At 45.8% G+C, this 19,581-nt stretch overlaps 2 protein-coding genes across 3 annotated transcripts in view; one reads left to right on the top strand and one right to left on the bottom strand.

The window, feature by feature from the left end:
• DUSP27 (dual specificity phosphatase 27 (putative)) overlaps positions 1 to 5,946 on the bottom strand; it is a 69,532-nt gene extending 63,586 nt beyond the window's left edge. The window contains exons 1-2 of the mRNA XM_010845995.1: positions 5,826 to 5,946; positions 5,018 to 5,143 (exon numbers count right to left, since the gene is read on the bottom strand). Of these exons, the coding sequence (XP_010844297.1) occupies positions 5,018 to 5,127 (110 nt within the window). The 5' untranslated portion in view covers positions 5,128 to 5,143; positions 5,826 to 5,946. The remainder of the gene's footprint in view (positions 1 to 5,017; positions 5,144 to 5,825) is intronic.
• Positions 5,947 to 6,905: 959 nt separating this feature from the next.
• GPA33 (glycoprotein A33 (transmembrane)) overlaps positions 6,906 to 19,581 on the top strand; it is a 58,634-nt gene continuing 45,958 nt past the window's right edge. For both annotated transcript variants that reach the window (XM_010845993.1, XM_010845992.1), the window contains exon 1: positions 6,906 to 8,642. In XM_010845993.1, coding sequence (XP_010844295.1) covers positions 8,600 to 8,642 — 43 coding nt within the window. In that variant the 5' untranslated portion in view covers positions 6,906 to 8,599. The remainder of the gene's footprint in view (positions 8,643 to 19,581) is intronic.

Below are 19,581 nucleotides of genomic sequence, written 5' to 3'. Positions count from 1 at the left end.
GCATGAAAGTGAAAAGTGAAAGTGAAGTTGCTCAGTCGTGTCTGACTCTTAGCGAACCCATGGACTGCAGCCTACCAGGCTCCTCCGTCCATGGGATTCTCCAGGCAGGAGTACTGGAGTAGGGTGCCATTGCCTTCTCCTGTTTAGATACTAGGAAACAATTTTCCAAAGGGTTGTACTAATTTACCCTCTTACCAGCAATGAACAGGAACATCTTGTTTGCTTCACATCCTCATTAATATTTGCTATTGTCAGTGTTTAATTTTAGGCAGTCTGGTGAGTATCGTACTATCGAACTGTGGTTGTGGTTTGAATGTCTGTCATCCATATATTTCAATATATCCCATCCCACTTGCTCTCTTGTAAGTGTCACCTTGATGCCTCTCCAGGGGAGTGGTGGAGTTCATGTTGTCTCCTTTTGAATATTTGTTTCATGTGACTTTCTTTCTGAGGCTAGATCATGAAAATCAATGAACTTCCATGCTATTCTCTTAGATACTAACTCTTGAAATTTCTACTGTGTATTTTGTCTTTAATGATTTCTAGCTTAACTCTGCAATGATCAGAGAACATGTTTTATATAATTTCAAGCATTAAAAACTTGTTGATATACATATGACCCAATGCATGTATGAACTTTTTGGTTAAAATTCCATGTGCACATGATAAGAATCTATCTCTTGCTATTGTTGAGTGTATATTCTATAAATGCAAATTAGGTTAATTTTATTTATTTTTTATTTACATTTCTTATATTTTTTATTTTTTCCCCTCATTCTATCAGTTGCTGAGATTGTGCTTTTTAAAACGTACATTTGACTAAGATCGTGAATTTTACTTTTTCTTCAGTTCTGTCAATTCTTTGCTTTACATATTTTGAGGTTACTTTATCAGATCCTAGAAATTTTAATAACTTAAATGAATATACCTATTATATAGCGAATTTGATTATTCTGAAACTTTAAGGTAAGGTTTTCTTTGTCTGCTATCAGTAAATCACTTCACTGGCTTGCTTCTGGCCAGTGTTCGCAATTACAGCAGTGGGTACTTTCCAAAGAGGGCCACGATGTATCCCATCCCACTTGTTCTCCCTACAACGTGACCCTAATACACCTTCAATGGAATGGTAGAGTCCGTGTTGCCTCCTCTGAACTTTGGTGGTCCTCTCTGTGACTTCTGAGGCTAGATCATGAAAATCAATGCACTTTTGTCCTATTGTCTTGGAATTCAGCTCCCAGGCTCTGAGAAAACCCACAGTGACCCACATGGACAGATCATATGAAAAGACCATGTTAGGTATTCAGGCCAATTGCCTAACTGAGGTCTTGACCTCAAGTGCCAAACGTGTGATGATGCCTCTCTGACACCAGCTCCCAGCTCTTGAATCACCGCAGGCTCAAATTTATCCCCAGTCTCCAAGTCTTTTTAGCTGAGGCCCCAGACATCCTGAAACAAATAAGCCACACTACTGTGCCTTATCCAGATTCCAAATTATGAGCATAATAAAATGGTTATTTTATGACACTAAGGTTTGGAGTTATGAACAATAGTAACCAGAACAGTGTAGTATAAGTTTTCTATCTTTTGTTCACCTTTGTACATCTTTATTTTTGAGTGTGTCTCTTGTAAATAGTATGTAGGCTTGTGAAAAAATTGAGTCTGCCAATTTTTGTTTTTTAATTGAAGTATTTAGTCTGCTGTGCTGTGCTTAGTCACTTAGTCGTGTCTGACTCTTTGCAACCCCATGGACTGCAGCCCACCAGGCTCCTCTTTCCATGGGGATTCTCCAGGCAAGAATACTGAAGTGGGTTGCCATGCCTTCCTCCAGGGGATCTTCCCACCTCAGGGGTCGAACCCAGGTCTCCTGCATTGCATGCTGATTCTTTACCATCTGAGCCACCAGGGAAGCCCAAGAATACTGGAGTGGGTAGCCTATCCCTTCTCTGGGGGATCTTCCTGACCCAGGAATCAAATGGGGGTCTCCTGCATTGCAGGCGGATTCTTTACCAGCTGAGCTAACAGGGAAGCTGATGTATTTTAGCTTATATATGTTTAAATAATTACTTTTATATTTGGGTTTAAATCTTCCATCCTACTATTTTCTTACTATCAATTATGCTTTTCCTGTATTCTTTTTTCTCTTGCCTTCTTTTGGATTGATTACATTTTATTATTGCATCCTTATAAATTCTAAATAACTTTGATCCTGAACTTCCTACTCAAATTTAAAGTTTCAGATACTCTCTCAAGATATCTGTCATTAAGCTGAGAGAGTGAAGCACATACACCAGGAATCAGAGAAATAAATTAGGATTGAAAATTATATCTAAGAAAGAACTATGGGTGTGATTTCTGGCACATGGAGTTGTCCGGTTTCTGTAAATCAGAAACCAATTAAACTTTTGAAGGGATAACATTTTCTAAGAAGTCATGACTCTTAAAAGGCCTTTGGGTGGTATAAGTCTTAAAACAGCCCTTGGACCTCCAAGTTTCCATAAGCAGGACAAGTCTGCAAAAGTTACGCAGTGCTCAAGCAAGAGACCCTCTTCAGCTTCACTTCAGATGTGGCTGTGGAGGATAACAGACAAGGAAAAAGGCCCAGGGGATGGAGCTAGAAGCCGCAGAGAACAACAGATCAAGAGTGCCACCCCGAGAGCCACATCAAGGTCACACCTAGGAGATCTCTCCACTTCTGGGGCAAAGCCACACTCAACAGGGTCATTATTTGTAAGGACTGATGGCTGCTGTGTCCCCTACTCCTCCTTTCATTAGATGGAAGGCTTTTTTTTTTTTTTTTTTTGGTAGGGCCGGGGGCTGTTATCCTGGTCAGATCATGAGGAGCTGCTTTCAGCCCCGGACAGGGCATACTTTCCAGAGAACCCAGCCTTTGAACTTTGCAGCAATTGGTAAATGGGATTTCAGGCTGTTTCCCCGGGAAGGCAGTAAGTGTGGTCTAAGAGTGTGAAAAAGGAGACATGAATATTAACTGCCTCGAGAGACTACAGTGGCTGAGCCTACTTCTTTTTCCTGGGTTCATGGACTGTTCCTTTACAAGAAAGCATGGCCTTGCTGAGTTCTAGCCAATGGAATATGATCGCACAGAGTCAGACACGACTGAAGCAACTTGGCATGCATGCATGCATCGGAGAAGGAAATGGCAACCCACTCCAGTGTTCTTGCCTGGAGAATCCCAGGGACAGAGGAGCCTGGTGGGCTGCTGTCTATGGGGTCGCACAGAGTCGGACATGACTGAAGCGACTTAGCAGCAGCAGCAGTGCTTAGTCGCTCAGTTGTGTCCGACTCTGTGCGACCCCATGGACTGCAGCCCACCAGCCTCCTCTGTCCATGGGGATTTGCCAGGCAAGAATACTAGAGTAGGTTGCCATGCCTTTCTCCAGGGGATTGTCCCAACTCAGGGATTGAACCCAGGTCTCCAGCATTGCAGGCAGATCTTTACCATCTGAGCCACCACGGAAGCCCAGGGACACTGGAGTAGATAGCCTATCCCTTCTCCAGGGGATCTTCCCTACCCAGGAATCAAACCAGGTCTCCTGCACTGCAGGCTAATCCTTTACCAGCTGAGCTACCAGGGAAGCCAGTATGAGTGGAAGCAAAATGGCCATTTCCAGGCCTGGCCCATAAAACCCTCCTGAGAGATTCTCCATTTTGTCTCAAGACTGATGAACACAGTCACTTTGGAAGTCAGGGCTTACAGTGGAGGATCTACAAGACAAAAGGAGCCTCAGTTTCTGAATCACTGCTCAGGTACCTGTTCTGAAACACACCTGAGTGAGAAAAAAACGTCCATTTGCTGTAACAGCTGTCATTACTCTAACTACTGCACGAAGCCATCACTCACCCTAACCACACATAACACTACCTATGCCTTGTCTGGTGGCGTAGAGAGGGGAGGGCTGTATTCTAAATCTCTCAATCCTGGCAGTTTTTCTAAGTGGGAACATAAGCCTGAACTTTAAGGGAAAATCCCTGAAGCTCCATCTGGCCAGTGTGGTCTGGCCCACTATGGTGACGAGCACCTACATTTGCTCCCATCTCACTCCAAAGGGGAAGCCTGTTGAGCCCCGAGAAGCCAGAGCCAACAAGACCCCAAGAGGCCCGAGGAAAAGGAAAGTCAAGCAGCATCAGAGATGCTCTGATGTGAATTTACCTTGAAATATTCTAAGTCTTTTCTTCCCTTTTTCTAGATAAGGAGACATAGGCTCAAGAATCAAAGTGATTCTTCACTTAAAATTTGGTGACAGAGTTAAGATTAGAAGTCAGGTCCCCTACTATTATTTGTAGCAAAAGCAAAAAGAAAAGGCATACACATGACTGCTTTAGCAAGCAATTAACTATTTCTTTGTTGCTTTATGGTTTTTCTTAAAATTTGTATGCAAATTTTTCATTCTACATCATCATATATCCCCAATGATTTTATATAAAAGAAACTTTAAAATTAATTGTCGCAAAATAAAGAAAACCCTCCAGGAAGCACACTTCCCAGTGGAAAGACACAGCCTGATCACAGATACAAAATTCCCTTAGTGCTAGAATTTGATGTCTTAAGGGCGTCTTCCTGTCTTGATGCCTTCTCTTATCTATGATCTATGGTCTATCATCCCCATTCCAGCCTTATTTCCCTCCTAGGGAAAAAAGAACTATAATCCAGGGACACCTGCCAAATTTCTACTCACCCTTTGAGGTTCAAGTCCAACATCATCTCCTCTAGGAAGCCTCCTATGAACCTTCCAAGCCCAGGTGATCCTTTCCTTCCCCACATCAACTAGACCCTAAGCATGCTAATTCTAGCACTTACCATGCCGTGTTGCAATGTATCTGTTTGCAAGTTTTTTCTTCCATGAAATATAACACATAAAAAATTTGCAAACGATGTTTGCTGAATGAATGAACTTAAGGCTGTGGCTGTAGGCTCCCTGGGGTCCACTCGTCGTCACGCTCCCTAGCACACTCCCATTACGGCTGGAGGGAGGCCCACACTCAGCAAGCGCACACTTACTGGCTGGGGGAGGGGCTCCGGAGGTACCGGGCCTGTACAGCCCTCACGTTGGCTTCATCCTCTTCACTCGGGACCACCTGCTCCTCTTCTGGGTCCCCACTGGTTGCCATGACAGCCCGTCAGCCTCTGTAGGTTTAGCATGAATAAGGCAGTTAGAAAACCTAGTTCTGGAGGTTTTGTGGGGGTGAGAGGTGTGTTGGTGATGTCACCTCAATGGAACTAGGGATGGGAAAGTCACCACATGTTAATCGCCTGGTGGGAAAACAACTCATGGGGAAAACAACTCATGAGGAAAACCCAGTCAGACTTGATTCAGCTACTGTTATCAGGACACCAAAACGCACACTTGGCTGGCCATGTAAGCAATCCACCTAGTCCACCTTGGAGTCATGAAATTTAAGAAGTGATACCTTTGCTCCTTCCACAGGTGCCAGCAAGAAAGCAGTGAGGGGAGTCCAAAGTTTGCCTTAACTATAGCTTACGCTGAACATATGTGTATTCCCCAGACCAGAGAGGTCCTTCTCTGAACCTTCTCTCTGAACTTTCTCTGAACACACACTCTCTCTCTCCCTCTCTCACACACACATCTTTTGTCTCTACTGGGAAGGTACCTTCTTCAGCAACTCTAACCAAGGCCACAGGAGCCACTGCCTTTGATTCAGGAGCCATCCCACAGCTTATTAAAGAACATGAGACCCCCCAGGAGCTGGTCCCAGATGAGGCCAGGCCCTGACACTCAGGGAAGAGCTGCTGCCCTTTTGGTTGTAAGTCCTGGGCTCACAGGACAAAGTGAAGGGAGAACACTCACCGCTGATCTGCCTGTATCTCCACACCAAGAGGGCAGCCACCCAGAGGCTGAGGGGCCCAGACAAAATGGCCAGAGACTCCGACCAGTGAGAGGGACCTCCCTCCTCTCTCCAGTCTCCTTCTCTGAGGGGCAGGACAGCTGTTCACAGGAAACCTTAGCTGCCTGCTAAATTTAGCCTCTGGCCCCTCAGCCTGGCAGATCTCTGAGAGGAAGGCATGCAGGCTCAGGACTCAGACCCAAATGTGGGCCCCACTTAACTCTTTCCCTCCTGGCTGCTTCTTTGGAAACTGACCCTGAGCCGCAGAATTGGGAGAAGTTCACGCTTCACAGAGCGGCCTCAAGAACAGGTTTACTTTAGGCTCTCTCTCTCCATACCTCCCTGCCTGGGGCTGCCTATGCAGAGTGCTTCCAGAAGATAATCTAAAGCCAAGGATCTAGAAGAATGAAGTAAACTGTACTTTAACCCTCTGTCAGCAGATATATAGAATGGGGAGGATCCTCTGATAGATGTTGGGAGAGCACCATGGTGAGACTAAGGGGTACTAACTGCCTGTGGCCAGGACTCCATTTCTTTGCAGAAATATGACTCTGGATAGTGAACTGGGCAGTCATGCACCCCTTCTATAACCCCATCCCACACTCAGCCCATATCATCCCTGGGTGATATAAACACGCCTTGAGCTTCATGAACTTCAAATGAGTTCATAATCCATCCTACTCCACCCACCAACATTACAATCAAAACAAAGCCCAGTAACCCAATAGTTCATTCCCCAACCCCATACATTGTGTAATGACCCCTATCCCTTCGTCCAGCCATCTGCCCATTTGTCTACCCATTCACAAATATGTACTGATATCCACTATGCATCCAGCTCTGATGTGACCAAAGTAAGACACTTAAATGGTGTTTCCTCCCAGCTAGGTGGAATAATGCCTGGGGCATAGTATCATTAACAATTGGCCAAACGAATGAATGACCTCATAGTTTATTAGGAGGGATGAGACACAGACCAAAAATAGCTCAAGCGCAAGGCAGAATGTAGTTAGTTAGTATCCTAAGAGAGATCCAGAGTGCTGTGTGAGTTCAAATGAGGGAGAGAGCCCTTCTGACTGAAGAAGTCAGGAATGGCTTCACGAAAGAACAAATACATGAACTGGGCTTTAAAGCACATATTGCATTACAACAGCAGATATGGTGAGGGGAGGATTTCCAGAGGGGACGACATGGAAAAAGTTTTAGGGTAGCAAAAATTAATTTCACATAGTGATTAGAGCTTTGAAGAAAGAAAACAAGGTTGAGTGCAGAGACTTGGTAAACCTGGGATGGGAGCGTCTTTGGATAGAGTGGTTCAGGAAGGCATCTCTGGAGAAGCACATGGCATCACCACTGACCAGTTGCCAAACCACTGTCCTGGGCATCAAAATAGGGGCTCGGTGAGTGGCTGCTGAAGAATGGAAGAAGGACCACAACTGAGTAACCATGGGGGTTCAATGTACCTCCAGACTTCAAGGCTCCATGAAGATGAAAAGTAGTATGAGAGAGAGGTGAGATGAAGGAGGGAGGGATGGAGAGTGGGGTGGGAATCAGGCAGGGGGCTGAAGAGGGGCATCAGGTGGACAGACCGCCAGCATAAGGAAGCAGACGGTGGAGGGGAGGGGAGAGAGAGAAAAGGGAGAGTGAATACACCAAAAAGTGGCTGCAGATAAAGACGGGACCACTCAGGAGGAGAGGATGGCAGAGGGCCTCTGTTTTCTTTATAACCTTAGTCACCATCCCGAACTCACAGACGGTGACATCGGGATCACTAGCAGAGTGGACTGAAAATCAGAAGACTACTTGCTGGCTGTGTGACCATAGATAACCCATTTAACTTCTTTGAGACAGAGATACCTATCTGTAACATAGAAAATCAAAGTACTAATTTTTCCACTGCGTTCTGACCACCCAGTCCAAGGTGGGTCCTTCCACGGCCACAGTTTTATTACCTACGTCTTTTTCCAAGTCATGCTCCCCATAGCACTGGTGATCTTTAAGTGGGGTGACCAACCATCTCAGTTTCCCTAAGACAGAGACATTCCTGGGACATAGGGCCCTCTGTTTTAACAGTGGGGCAACTCCAAGCAAACTGGATGAATTGGTCATGGTATTTCTGGCTGTCTTGTTTGATTGTATACTATTTTCCTCCTCAGTCAGATTAGCAGTTCTCTGGGATAGAGACTTCTGGTCTTCCTCATGACTGTGTCTCTAGCATGGTGTGGGGTAGGGGGAAATGACAAGGAAGGGAAGCAGAGGAACAGATCATAATATGTCTTGAAGTGTTTCGGCAATTGTGGCCAACACCCTTCTTTTATTGACTTTGAAACCCTTCCTCTGAGATAGTTTCCCTTTATATTACAGGTGGCAACTTCCTATCTCATATAGGTAAACCTGCATTATAGTGAGAAGCCCAGGACTTTGCTCACCTGCTAAATGGAGAGAAGGCAGGGGAAGGAACTGACGAGCTGAAAGAGGTTCCTGTTGGGGCCTTTGGTGGAGTGGGTGGAGCTGGAGTCTAGTCCCACAGGTGAGCTCACCTGTCAGTCTAGCTGTGGGGTGGGGCATGGGGGCCAGGCTGGGCAGAGGTAGAGGAAGGGAGAAACTGGAGGACTGACCGAAGGCTGGGCTGGGCTGGGCCAGAGGCCACTGTAGCTTTAACCAGTCAGCCCAGACTGATTCAAGACAGGAGCCCACCAGTGCCAGGCTGGACGTGGGGCAGACAGGGAGCCAGACCATGGAGGGGAAGATACAGCCTGTGCTGTGGGTGCTTTGTGCAGGTGAGTGGCGCCCAGGGGTGGGCAAGATAGGGGCTGAATGCTGAGGGTCTCCCAGACAGCCCCAGAGAGGGCCTCAAATGACACAGTGTTTTCCCTCTGGGCAGAATGACATGTTCAGTTGTTGAAAAAGCAGGTTCCAGGCCAGAATCAGAATTGTTTAATTCTCATATTAGTAAATAAAATTTGAGCCCATTTCTGGAATGAAGAATTCATAAGACTCTCAAAACTATATTTTCTGATTCTAAGTCAAATCATCGGATCAAATATATTAATAAAATCTGGAAATTAGGACAATAAACCCCAGAAAGGCCAGGATGTGTGGATCCAGGAATTTTGTTCACTACCTGAGATTTTAGAGGAGGAAATGGCAACCCACTCCAGGAATCTTGCCTGGGAAATCCCATGGGCCGAGGAACCTGGCAGGCTACAGCCCATGGGGTTGCAAGAGTCAGACACAACTTAGCGACTAAACCACCATTACGTGAGATTTTAACCATTGCCTTAAAACCAGAGAAAATGGTAACATCTGTATCATGTATATGGAAACTAGCAGAGAGACACTACTACTCACCCAATATCGTTTACAGGGCGAGAGAAGACTAAGCAAAAACAAAGAGAAAAACAACCAATTAGAAAGGCTCTTTCCAAAGGTCAAAGCTCTTTAGCTCTCTTTGTACTCTGGTCGTTGAAAACGCAGAACATGGGGAAACTCCACATAATAAAAATCAGACGTTCATTAATATAATGGTAGACTCCAAATCAGGTGCTAAATAGCAAAGCCACTGTGTGAGGATCCATGGAGGGTCTACTGGTTAAGATGGAGGTCTTGGCATTAGACTCCTGGGAACTGACAGAAAGTAGAATGAGCAAGGAATTTGAGAGATAAGGGTTGGGGGAATTTTAGGAGTTGACCATGCTGAGAATCTCATCAGCTTGCAATTTATTTATTTATCTTAAAATTTGGCCATATTTTAAAACTAAAAATATTATTTTTCTTTGAATGAAAGATTCTTTAAATTCTGTAGTGTTTACAATTGTCAAATATTTCACATACATGATTTTATATAATCCCAAAATAACCCTTTCTTCTCCTACTCCTATCTTGCCCCTCCTGTCTTCCCTCTCCCCACTGGTAACCACTAGTTTGTTCTTTATATCCATGAATCTGCTTTTGTTTTTTCATTTTATTCATCTGTTTGCAGCATTTTTTAGATTCCACATGTGATATCATACAGTATTCGTCTTTCTCTGTATTAGCTTGCAATTTAGAAATTATTGTGGGCTTCAGGGATCTAGCAAGACTAGGGTGTGTTGTTGAATTCAAGTTCATGTGCCCCGTGTACAATGAGGCTAAATAAACTGAAATACTGGAGTGTGGAAGAGAAAGTTTCACTGCAAGGGCCATAATAGGAGAAGGGGTGGCTCACGCTCAAAAGACCTAAACTCCCCAATGGGTTTCAAGAAAGCATTTTTAAAGGAGCAGGTGAGGAAGGAGAGTCACAGGATGTGTGATCAGCTTGTGCGCAATTTTCTGTTCGGTTGGTGGTGAGGTAACAGGGTGGTGTAACAGGGGTTAACATCACTCTCAGGCTCCAGTAGCTCTGGAGGCTGCATGCTCACGGTCATAAAGTACTTCCTTCCATTTGGTAGGGGTTTCAGTAACTCTAAAACACCCAGGAAATGTGGATCAGGTAGTGCTGTCTAGGTTCTTCAGGGAGGAGCTAAACATTCTGTGACTGCTGTATGGCTAATTTACTGTTTATATTCTTACCAGTTTTCCTGGTCCAACTGCTACTTTTGCATTCACTCTTGATTCAGACTTTTATGACTCAGGGTAGGCCTGGGAGACCACAGCTTTTCCACAAACAAGGGGCAGGCGGAGGACATGCAGAGAAGGAACTGTCCTGGGCAGTCCCATAGGGTCCTGTGCAGTTACAGGGGGAGGTGAAGAGTTCTGCCAGGAAACTTGGGAGCCCTAAGGCCTGGGAAGTGGAATGGAACAGGGTCTGATTTAGGGCTCACTTTTCCGCTTCTAGAGGCAAGCTCCAAACCAGTTGGCCTGCCAGCCCAGGGTGGTTCTCCCAGGTCCCCAGGTTTCCCCAGGTTCCCCTTCTTTCCCCATCTCTCCAAACGCAATCTTGAAGCTGTTGGTTGCTCGGGAAGGTCTGGTCAAACTCGGAGGCCCTGCCAGAAGGCCCATCTCTGTGGGGCAGAGGGGCCCTCGTCATCAGGCTAGAGGGCCTACTTGGTTCATTCTTTTATCCAAACAGCTCTTTACCAAACACATAGTTTGTACAGGAAACGCAGGAGTGAGGGGCCTGGAATGAATTGCAGTCATCAGGGAATCTGTCTCAGCCATCACATCCAGACCCGAATGACGTGCTTCAAGTCTCAAGGGTAGGAGGCTGAGAGGAAATGACCACCCTTTCTGGGCTGGGCCAGCGACCTCTGATCTTCTTCTCCAGAGCCTGGAAGTCTCTCTCATGCCTTGCCTCCTCCCCTACACACCCCTGCATTTGCAGTCTGGCTGCAACCCGAAAGCCATGCACAAATAAAAGGAAGGGATTTGGGCTTAGGGAAAAAATAACCCAAAACAAAACAGACTGAAAAGTGGCCCTAACTGTGAACAGCCTCGAGCAGTACATTTCACCTCTTCCTGTGAGAAGGTATGTGACCCCTGGGTGAACTCATCCAGTGGAACCAGTTCTTGGGATTGTGCTCAGACACACTGATAGAGTGTTCTGCCCCCATCCACTTCCCTCCACCCTCCAAGTCTGGCGCCAGGGGCTCATCACCTTTGCCTCCATACTTTATACTAAGGGGAAGGGGCTGGAGCAGTGGAGCCATGGAAGCCGGGCTTGGTGGCTAGCTCTGGGTATATGTTTGCCAAGTGGAAATGTTTGTGGGTGAAATAGTCACTTCCATGTGTAAGTGAGCAATAAAGGCCTTCAAAAGTCAAACATAAAAACTGTTGGGTGACACTCCCCACCATGAGGAGGAACAGGGAAATCAGGGAGGGCTTTCTGGAGGAGGTGGAGATTAAGCTGGATTCCAGAGGACCTACTGGCTTTCCCTGTTGTTCTGTTCTTCACCTGAACTTGCTCAGTAACCACTAAAATTTTGCTGATGTCTTGGGCAGAGTACCATGACAGAATTAATGAAAACAGGCCCCAGGACTCATCAGACTTTGGGGAATCAGAATAAAATCACATTAGGTCATATGACGGAGAAGGCAATGGCACCCCACTCCGGTACTCTTACCTGGGAAATCCCATGGACAGAGAAGCCTGGTAGGCTGTAGTCCATGGGATCGCTAAGATTTGGATGTGACTGAGCGATTTCACTTTCCCTTTTCACTTTCATGCATTGGAGAAGGAAATGGCAACCCACTTCAATGTTCTTGCCTGGAGAATCCCAGGGACAGGGGAGCCTGGTGGGCTTCTGTCTGTGAGGTCACACAGAGTCGGACACGACTGAAGTGACTTAGCAGCAGCAGCAAAAGCAGGTCATATGAAGGGTATGCAAACAGAAGGTGGTGCATTCAAGAATTTAAAAACAGTACTTAAACCTACTAAAAGTCAGTATGACAATTCCAAAAATGTCAGTGACACAATACCTCCCCCTCCCTGGCAGATGCTCCCACCCGCTTATCCTCTCATGTCACGGGCACTCAAGAAGGGCAGGCCCTCTTCCTTAACTGACTTTGCTGCTGCTGCTGCTGCTGCTGCTAAGTTGCTTCAGTCGTGTCCGACTCTGTGCGACCCCATAGACAGCAGCCCATCAGGCTCCCCCGTCCCTGGGATTCTCCAAGCAAGAACACTGGAGTGGGTTGCCATTTCCTTCTCCAGTGCATGAAAGTGAAAAGTGAAAGTGAAGTCACTCAGTCGTGTCTGACTCTTCACGACCCCATGGACTACAGCCTACCAGGCTTCTCTGTCCATGGGATTTTCCAGGCAAGAGTACCGGAGTGGGGTGCCATTGCCTTCTCCTAATTGACTTTAGCTTGAGGCAAATTAGTTGCCTCAATAAATCTCAGTTTCCTAATCTGTGAAATGGAGAGGGCAACCTATAATGTATAAAAATGCACATTTTACCTCCCATTTGGTTATTAGAGATAGCAAATGAGGTTGTCAATGTAAAGACCCTGGATCAGTGCCTGCCACATAACAAGCATTCAGTAAATGCCCATTATTATTGTTGTTGTTGTTATTAGTGTGGGCAAGTGTAAATTATAGGAAAGTAACTAGACTTTGATGATCAACTGTCTGATCACTCTGACCTGGCAGACATCTGCCAAGAGACTGAGAGTCACTGTGGATGAAAGATTTTCATCCACCCTCCCAAAGGCTGCTAGAGAAAATGCTCCAACTTGTGTATAGGACCAAAGCTCTTCCACTCTGGGAATTTTTTCAGCCACCAGACTCCATGAAAGACTTGATATAGTAGAAGGTACAGCTGCAGGAAAAGAGAGGCATAAAGAGGAGTCCACCAAGGGGAAAAAAGTCTCTGAGACACTCTGCCCAGAGTCACTAAAATCTTTGAAGACTTGATAAAAAACATAACCAAACAAAAAGCCCTACCTTCCTAGAACTAGAGGAAACCTCAAAGCTTAAGTTAGAAAAGCAGAAAGTACTGCTTTTCACTAAGAAATAAGGGAATCTATCATCCTGAAATATTCAAGATGAGAAAATATTTTTTTTTCTTCTCCATCTAAAAAAAAATTTCAATAAGCTCATGGATGATTCATCCATGATGGGTTTTTTTTGGGGAACTATTAATAAGTTTCAAATTTTCTATCATTGTAAAGTTGATCATGCCATTTTAGAATCCTTCCCCATGGGCCTTTGTTAGAGCTACAGTCCCCAGCAGGAGAATTTTCCTACACGACTTAGATTTGCCCACTCTGAAGTACCATGTTCCTGTTAGTCACACAGGCTTGGGCAGCTTCCCAAGACCTTCCCTGTCAGAGGGTGGCATATCTTCGCCTCGTGTCCCTTGCATCTCTAAGTCCACACAGTGGCCTGGTCGAGGCTCTGAGGTTTACAGGGCTCAATCTCAAACATGTACAAAGATGAGAACCAGATAAGTGGCCTTGTGCCAGTTCATCTTGACCCCATGAGTGCGTGCTTAGTAGCTCAGTCATGTTCAACTCTTTGCAACCCCATAGACTGTGGCCTGCCAAGCTCCTCTGTCCAGGGGATTCTCCAGGAAAGAATACTGCTGTGGGTTGCCATTTCCTCCTCCAGAGTATCTTTCCGACTCAGGGATCGAACCTGGGTCTCCTGCATCATCTGCACCGCAGGCAAATTCTAAGAGAGTGGCCTTGTGCCCAGTTCATCTCCACTCCAAGAGTGTGGTATTCAGACCACAGCCAGTAGTGTTGGCCAGCAAGTGCACTGCAAGATGGCCAGGCTGGCCTTTTATCTCCTTCCCAGCTCTAAGCCCTGTTGCCACACCTGACCCCAGGGTGTGACTCACACCTGGAGCCTGGGGAGGGCCTGCTGGTGCCTGAGCACAAGTCAGAAGCCAGTGCTCACAGGGAGGGCTCGTGTGCCTGGGGAATTACACTTTCTGCCTGTCAGAAATGAAATCAGATTAAAATGCCCCAGTCCCAGCTCCAGCCTTGAAGTGGGAAGAATGCAATGAATGGTCACCCTAAGTGTGGTATGTGTGCACTGAGTGATGGTTTAGGGCAGTAGCTGCAACCCAGGCAGCCCATCAGTATCCCCTGGGGAGTAAAAGTACACATGTCCAGGCGCCCCCAGACCCTCTGAATCAGACTCTTGAGAGGCAGAATCTGGCCATCTCTCTGATTATGAAAATTTACCCAAGTGATTCTGATGTGAAAACCTCAGTTCAGAGTTGCCTACTGGACCTTGAGGAAAAATAGGTTTAATGAATAGTTGTCTCCGTGACTGGGGCTGATACTCTGCATGTGATTTGCAGCTCAATTTTGCAGCATCTGGCTGCTTCCCTGAGTTAATGTCCAGCCTCCAAATTGATGTCTTAACTCACACTTTCATATGCATAGAAGTTGTCTTGAGATCTTGTCAAAACACAGACTGATTCAGTAGGTCTAGGGAAGGGCATGGAAATCTGAATTTCTAACAAACCCCCAAGTGATGTTGCTGCTCCTCCAGGGACTACAGTTTGAAAAACAAGGCCTCCAGGGAAGAACTGGTTCATGGGCACAGGTGTGATCCTCATCTTGCCCTCATCTTTGCCCTCTAGGGCCCCATCCCAGGGTCTTGGTAACCAGTAGCACTGCTTACTGTGATGCTGGCTAGCAGGGAGGAAGCCTGGGGGAAAGTATTCCCGGCAAGGTCTAACCTTGATAATCCCTCCCTCCTTCCTAACATACTCTAGTCCGTCGGTCCCCCAAGATACACCCATTCCTGGTTCTCCTCTGGCATTCCTGGGCTAACCCTTTCACATCTCCCTTGCAGCTTCATGCTTCTCGGCCTACCATGAAATGTTAGAATTCCCTCCACTTAGACCCTCATCTACATCTGCATCTTTCATTCACACCCGTTCTAACTGGGCTTCCCTTGTGGCTCAGCTGGTAAAGACTCCACCTGCACTGCAGGAGACCTGGGTTCAGTCCCTGGGTTGGGAAGATCCCCTGGAGAAGGGAAAGGCTACCCACTCCAGTATTCTGGCCTGGAGAATTCCATGGACTGTGGAGTCGCAAAGAGCTGGACACAACTGAGCGACTTTCACTCACTCACTCATTTATTCTGATTGACCCACATTTGACCCCAGTTTTGTCTTCAAACTCAATCTCTTTCTTGAGCCTTAGACCCATAAATCCAAAACTATGCATGACTTTTCAATTTAGATATCTCAGAATCAGTTCAAACTCACAAGATGTAAACCAAACTCATGATCTTTGTCCCCACATCTGGGCCTTTTTCAGTGATCTCTACATCAGTAAATGACACCCAATCCCTCCAGGAATGAAAGCCAGAAAAATAGGAGTCATCTGTTACTGTTTTCTATTGTTATGTAATTATCCATTCCAAAACTTAGTAGTAACTTAAAACAATAATAATAAGCATTTATTTTGCTCACAAATCTGCAACTCGGATGGGGCTTGGCAGGGACAGCTTGTCCCTGCTCCATGTAGTGTCAGCTGGGGTGACTTGATTGGGGTTGGAAGACCCACTTCCGAGACTCTGGCTCACTGGCTGGCAAGTAGTTGCTAACTCTGATTCCTCTGTTTATGAACTTCTCCACAGGGAAGCTTGGGCTTCCGCATAGCATGGTGGCTAGATTATAAGAGTGAACATCTAAAGAGATATAAAGTGGAAGATGCCAATATCTTAAAGTCTGGGCCCGGATATTGACCCAGCATCTTCTACCATACTTCTACCATATTCTATTGATCAAGCAATCACAGAACCTAGGTTCAAGGGTGGGGACATGAGTCCTTTTGATGAGAGGAGTTCCAAAGTATTTTGGGACCATATTTTAAAACCACCATAACACCCTTGACAGCTTCTTCTCCTTTAGCTACAAATTCAAGTCATCACTAAGTCCTGATGATTTTAGCCCTCCAGTATCTCTAAAATCTGTTCATCTTTCTCTATTTCCTCTGACACCTCTCTGAAGTAAGCTCCCTCTCCTAAGCTACTTCCATAGTCTCCAACTGGGCTCGTGAGCCTATTTTGCCACTTCTATCTGCTGTCCACCCTGAAGCCAAAATGATCTGTTAAAATAAAATTATGACCATGATACTACACCTACTTGAAGGTATTCAGTTATTGCCCATTACTATTAGGATAAGACTCATATTGTGAGGCTAGTTTCTCCTAACTCTCATTTAGACTCTGTAAACCACTGGGACATTCTTCCAAATCCTAATATTTCAGCACCTAGAATGTCTCTATACTTTTGATATTACAAAAATGTTTGCCACATTACATCTTGCACTTCTTGGTCTGGAAAAATGTTATCATCAGACCTCTTTGTAGTGTTGGTACCTTCCTTTTTTTCTGGCTAACCTTGAAGTATCACAAGTTCTTTCTCTCCATAAAGCCTTTCCAGGTAACTTTAAGCCACATTGTTTTTTTCCCGATTTGACTTTGAGGTCTTGATCACTTTTTTTCCCCCCATCTGATTTATTGCCATTTAACCTTTTTTTTTTGATACCTGTTTGCCTAAGCAGCATGGGGATCAAGAACTACTGCATATATATATATATATATTTTTTTTTTTTTCTTTTTTTCTGTATCATAGTTTCCAGAACAAGTGCTCACAATCTATTTGTGAACAATATATTTTGGTTTTCCAGTATCAAGTTATAGTTTTCTGGTCCTCTTTTTTCCTCCGACTCTTTTCATTGGGCTCTCTCCTCAGATATAAAACTCCCTTTAATCCAGCTGGGGTATCCATCTTACCAAGCATTCTCAGATACTATTATTGAGCACAAATCTTTAAATTACGAGAGTCTACCATGTGTGCTAAACATAAACAGCTAGATCTTGTCCTTGATGATTGATTTTGAGGCTGTTCTGGCTACTTATTTCCTTTATAATTTTTCTCTCTGTCCCCTCCAAATCTAAGTTAACTTTCTATCTGGACAACTTTCCCAAACTAGGCTTCTTTCCAACCAGCACCTGACCTCTAACCAGCCCCACTGCCTCCGCCAGTGCCCATTCCTAGGCCCTCTTTTCTTAGATGGCCCCCAGAAAGCCAGTGTAGGCTGTGCAACTCCACTCCTGCAAGCGGATCCTGCGGGCCAGACTTTGCTGCTGCGACTTTGTTCAGTCGCCCAGTTGTGTCTGACTCTCCGTGACCCCATGGGCTGCAGCATGCCAGGCCTCCCTGTCCCTCACGACTTCCCAGAGTTTGCCCAAGTTCACGTTCATGGCATGGGTGATGCCGTCTATCCTCTGATGCCCTCATCTCCTTCTGCCTTTGATCTTTCCCAGGGACTTTTCTAATGAATCATCTGCTTGCATCAGATGACCAAAATACCAGAGCTTTAGCTTTAGCATCAGTCCTTCCAGTGAATATTCAGGGTTGATCTCCCTGAAGATTGACTGGAAGCCAGAGGAGGATGGGCTAAAAGAAGATGGGCCCGAGGAGCTGACACTGAGGAGTGAGGAGGGCCAGAGAAAAGGGTCCAAAGACAGTGGCGACCATTATGCCCACGGCTGAGCCCCTAACTCCACACTCTGACCAGAGCCAAGACTGCTGAGCACAGGAAGTGGGGGCCTTACCTTCAGCATCAGGACCTGGAAGTGAGCTTTGCTGTGACACCGACGTGGGGCGAAGGGCACTGAAGAACAAGCGTGTTTGGACCATGCACTTGGATTTGCCTCCTTCATTTCCAAATTGGAAGTATCTTACAAACTATGCTGATGTCCCAAGCAAGCAGTAACGTCCCAAGCAGCAATTCACTGCTTGTCCCTTTATGCTCACCACCAGGTTCCTTGGGTTGAAATCAATCATCATTCTCAATTTTGACAACAAAAATCATATTGAGCAGGATATTGTCAACCAAACCAGGAAACTTTGATAAGAGACAGTGGCTGAGAGCATAGCAGTGCCCTCCTCATAATGAAGACTGGGAGAAAGGTTTGTAGCAGCAGATCCTGTTTGTCTGGGGCACAGCCAGCTAATATAGTAACGACAGCCCTGCAAGTGACATAGTTACGGAACGTAAGCTCAATCTGGCTTCACACACCCATGTTGTCAAGTCTCTGCCCTATGTTCTGTCCTGGAAAAATAATCGGAATGCACAGTAATGAATATCTATCTCATCAAATGCCAGACGGGAGAGGACTCTTGCTTCTTCCTGTTATCAGTAGGTTCTTCATTTTCCTCCTAATTTAATTATCTAAAGATAAACATCAGTGATTTTAAAACTGACAAGTGCTCACTCATTCGATGCAAGAAAGAACCCTCATACTCAAAAGAACTGTTTCAAATAGATGTAGATAGTGGGGGGGGGGAACCCTCAATTGCTATTATGGCCTGTTAGACTTGGGCCCATCCCACATTTCTGACCACAACTGGGGGAGGTGTAACTTTTGAGTTGCTTTCTAGGAGACTCCTGAAGGGTGAAGTCTGGCAGATAGCAAGAATTGTCCTAAACTGCCCTGAGGGCACAAGTATGAAGTTTGAACTTGGCCTCTGTTTATTTGGAATCGTCATGGAAGGCTAAAAGAATCACACCACCCACCCACACCACCCACTTCCATTGCTGCAGAGCGGCTTGTTTTAGTTTCTGGAACATGGCCCACCTTCTCCCGTGCCCTGACCTCTGTACATGCTCTTCTCTCCTTCTCTCACCTCTTCCCTTTTTTTCTTGTGGTTCCCTCCTGCCCATCCTCCAATGTCAGCTCAAAGGGCCTTTCCTCAGGACAACCTCTCCTCATCCCCAAATCCTCTGTTATATCCTGTCATTGACTGTGTACAACTGGTTACGATGATGGTTTTACATTTATCTCTGTGATGCGGGAACTGTGTCTGTCTCTGGTTGCCATTTTCCCCCGGAGTCCAGCAGAGCCCTTGGAACACAGGTGTCCAGCAGCCATTTGCTGAGTGGGTGTCAACGAATGAGCACCCACCCCTTTGAACCTCAGCAGGCAGCAAGCTGGTTTGCTCTCAGTTTCCTACCTGTCTTTCTTCCTTTGCCTTTACGCTATCCTTCTCTCCAAGCCTCAGTTTCCTAATTGCATTTGTTTTTTTAAATCAACATTTATCCATCCTGCATCCCTTTTCTAGGGAATGGATGGGTGAGAGGGGCTAATTAAGGAGATGGGTTTGCCCTGCAGGTTAAAGGAAGAGAGCCACTCACTGTGCCTTCCCTCCCTCCCTCCCAAGCAGCACTTGCATTTCTGGGAAGACCCCCTGGAGGAGGTCATGGCAACCCACTCCAGTGTTCTTGCCTGGAGAATCCCATGGACAGAGGAGCCTGGTGGGCTCCATG

Source organism: Bison bison, unplaced genomic scaffold, assembly GCF_000754665.1.
Source record: "Bison bison bison isolate TAMUID 2011002044 unplaced genomic scaffold, Bison_UMD1.0 scf7180017864229, whole genome shotgun sequence".
NCBI classification, from domain to species: Eukaryota; Metazoa; Chordata; class Mammalia; order Artiodactyla; family Bovidae; genus Bison; species Bison bison.
The sequence above is the reverse complement of the archived record's forward strand: the minus strand, read 5'-3'. Positions and strand labels throughout refer to the sequence as shown.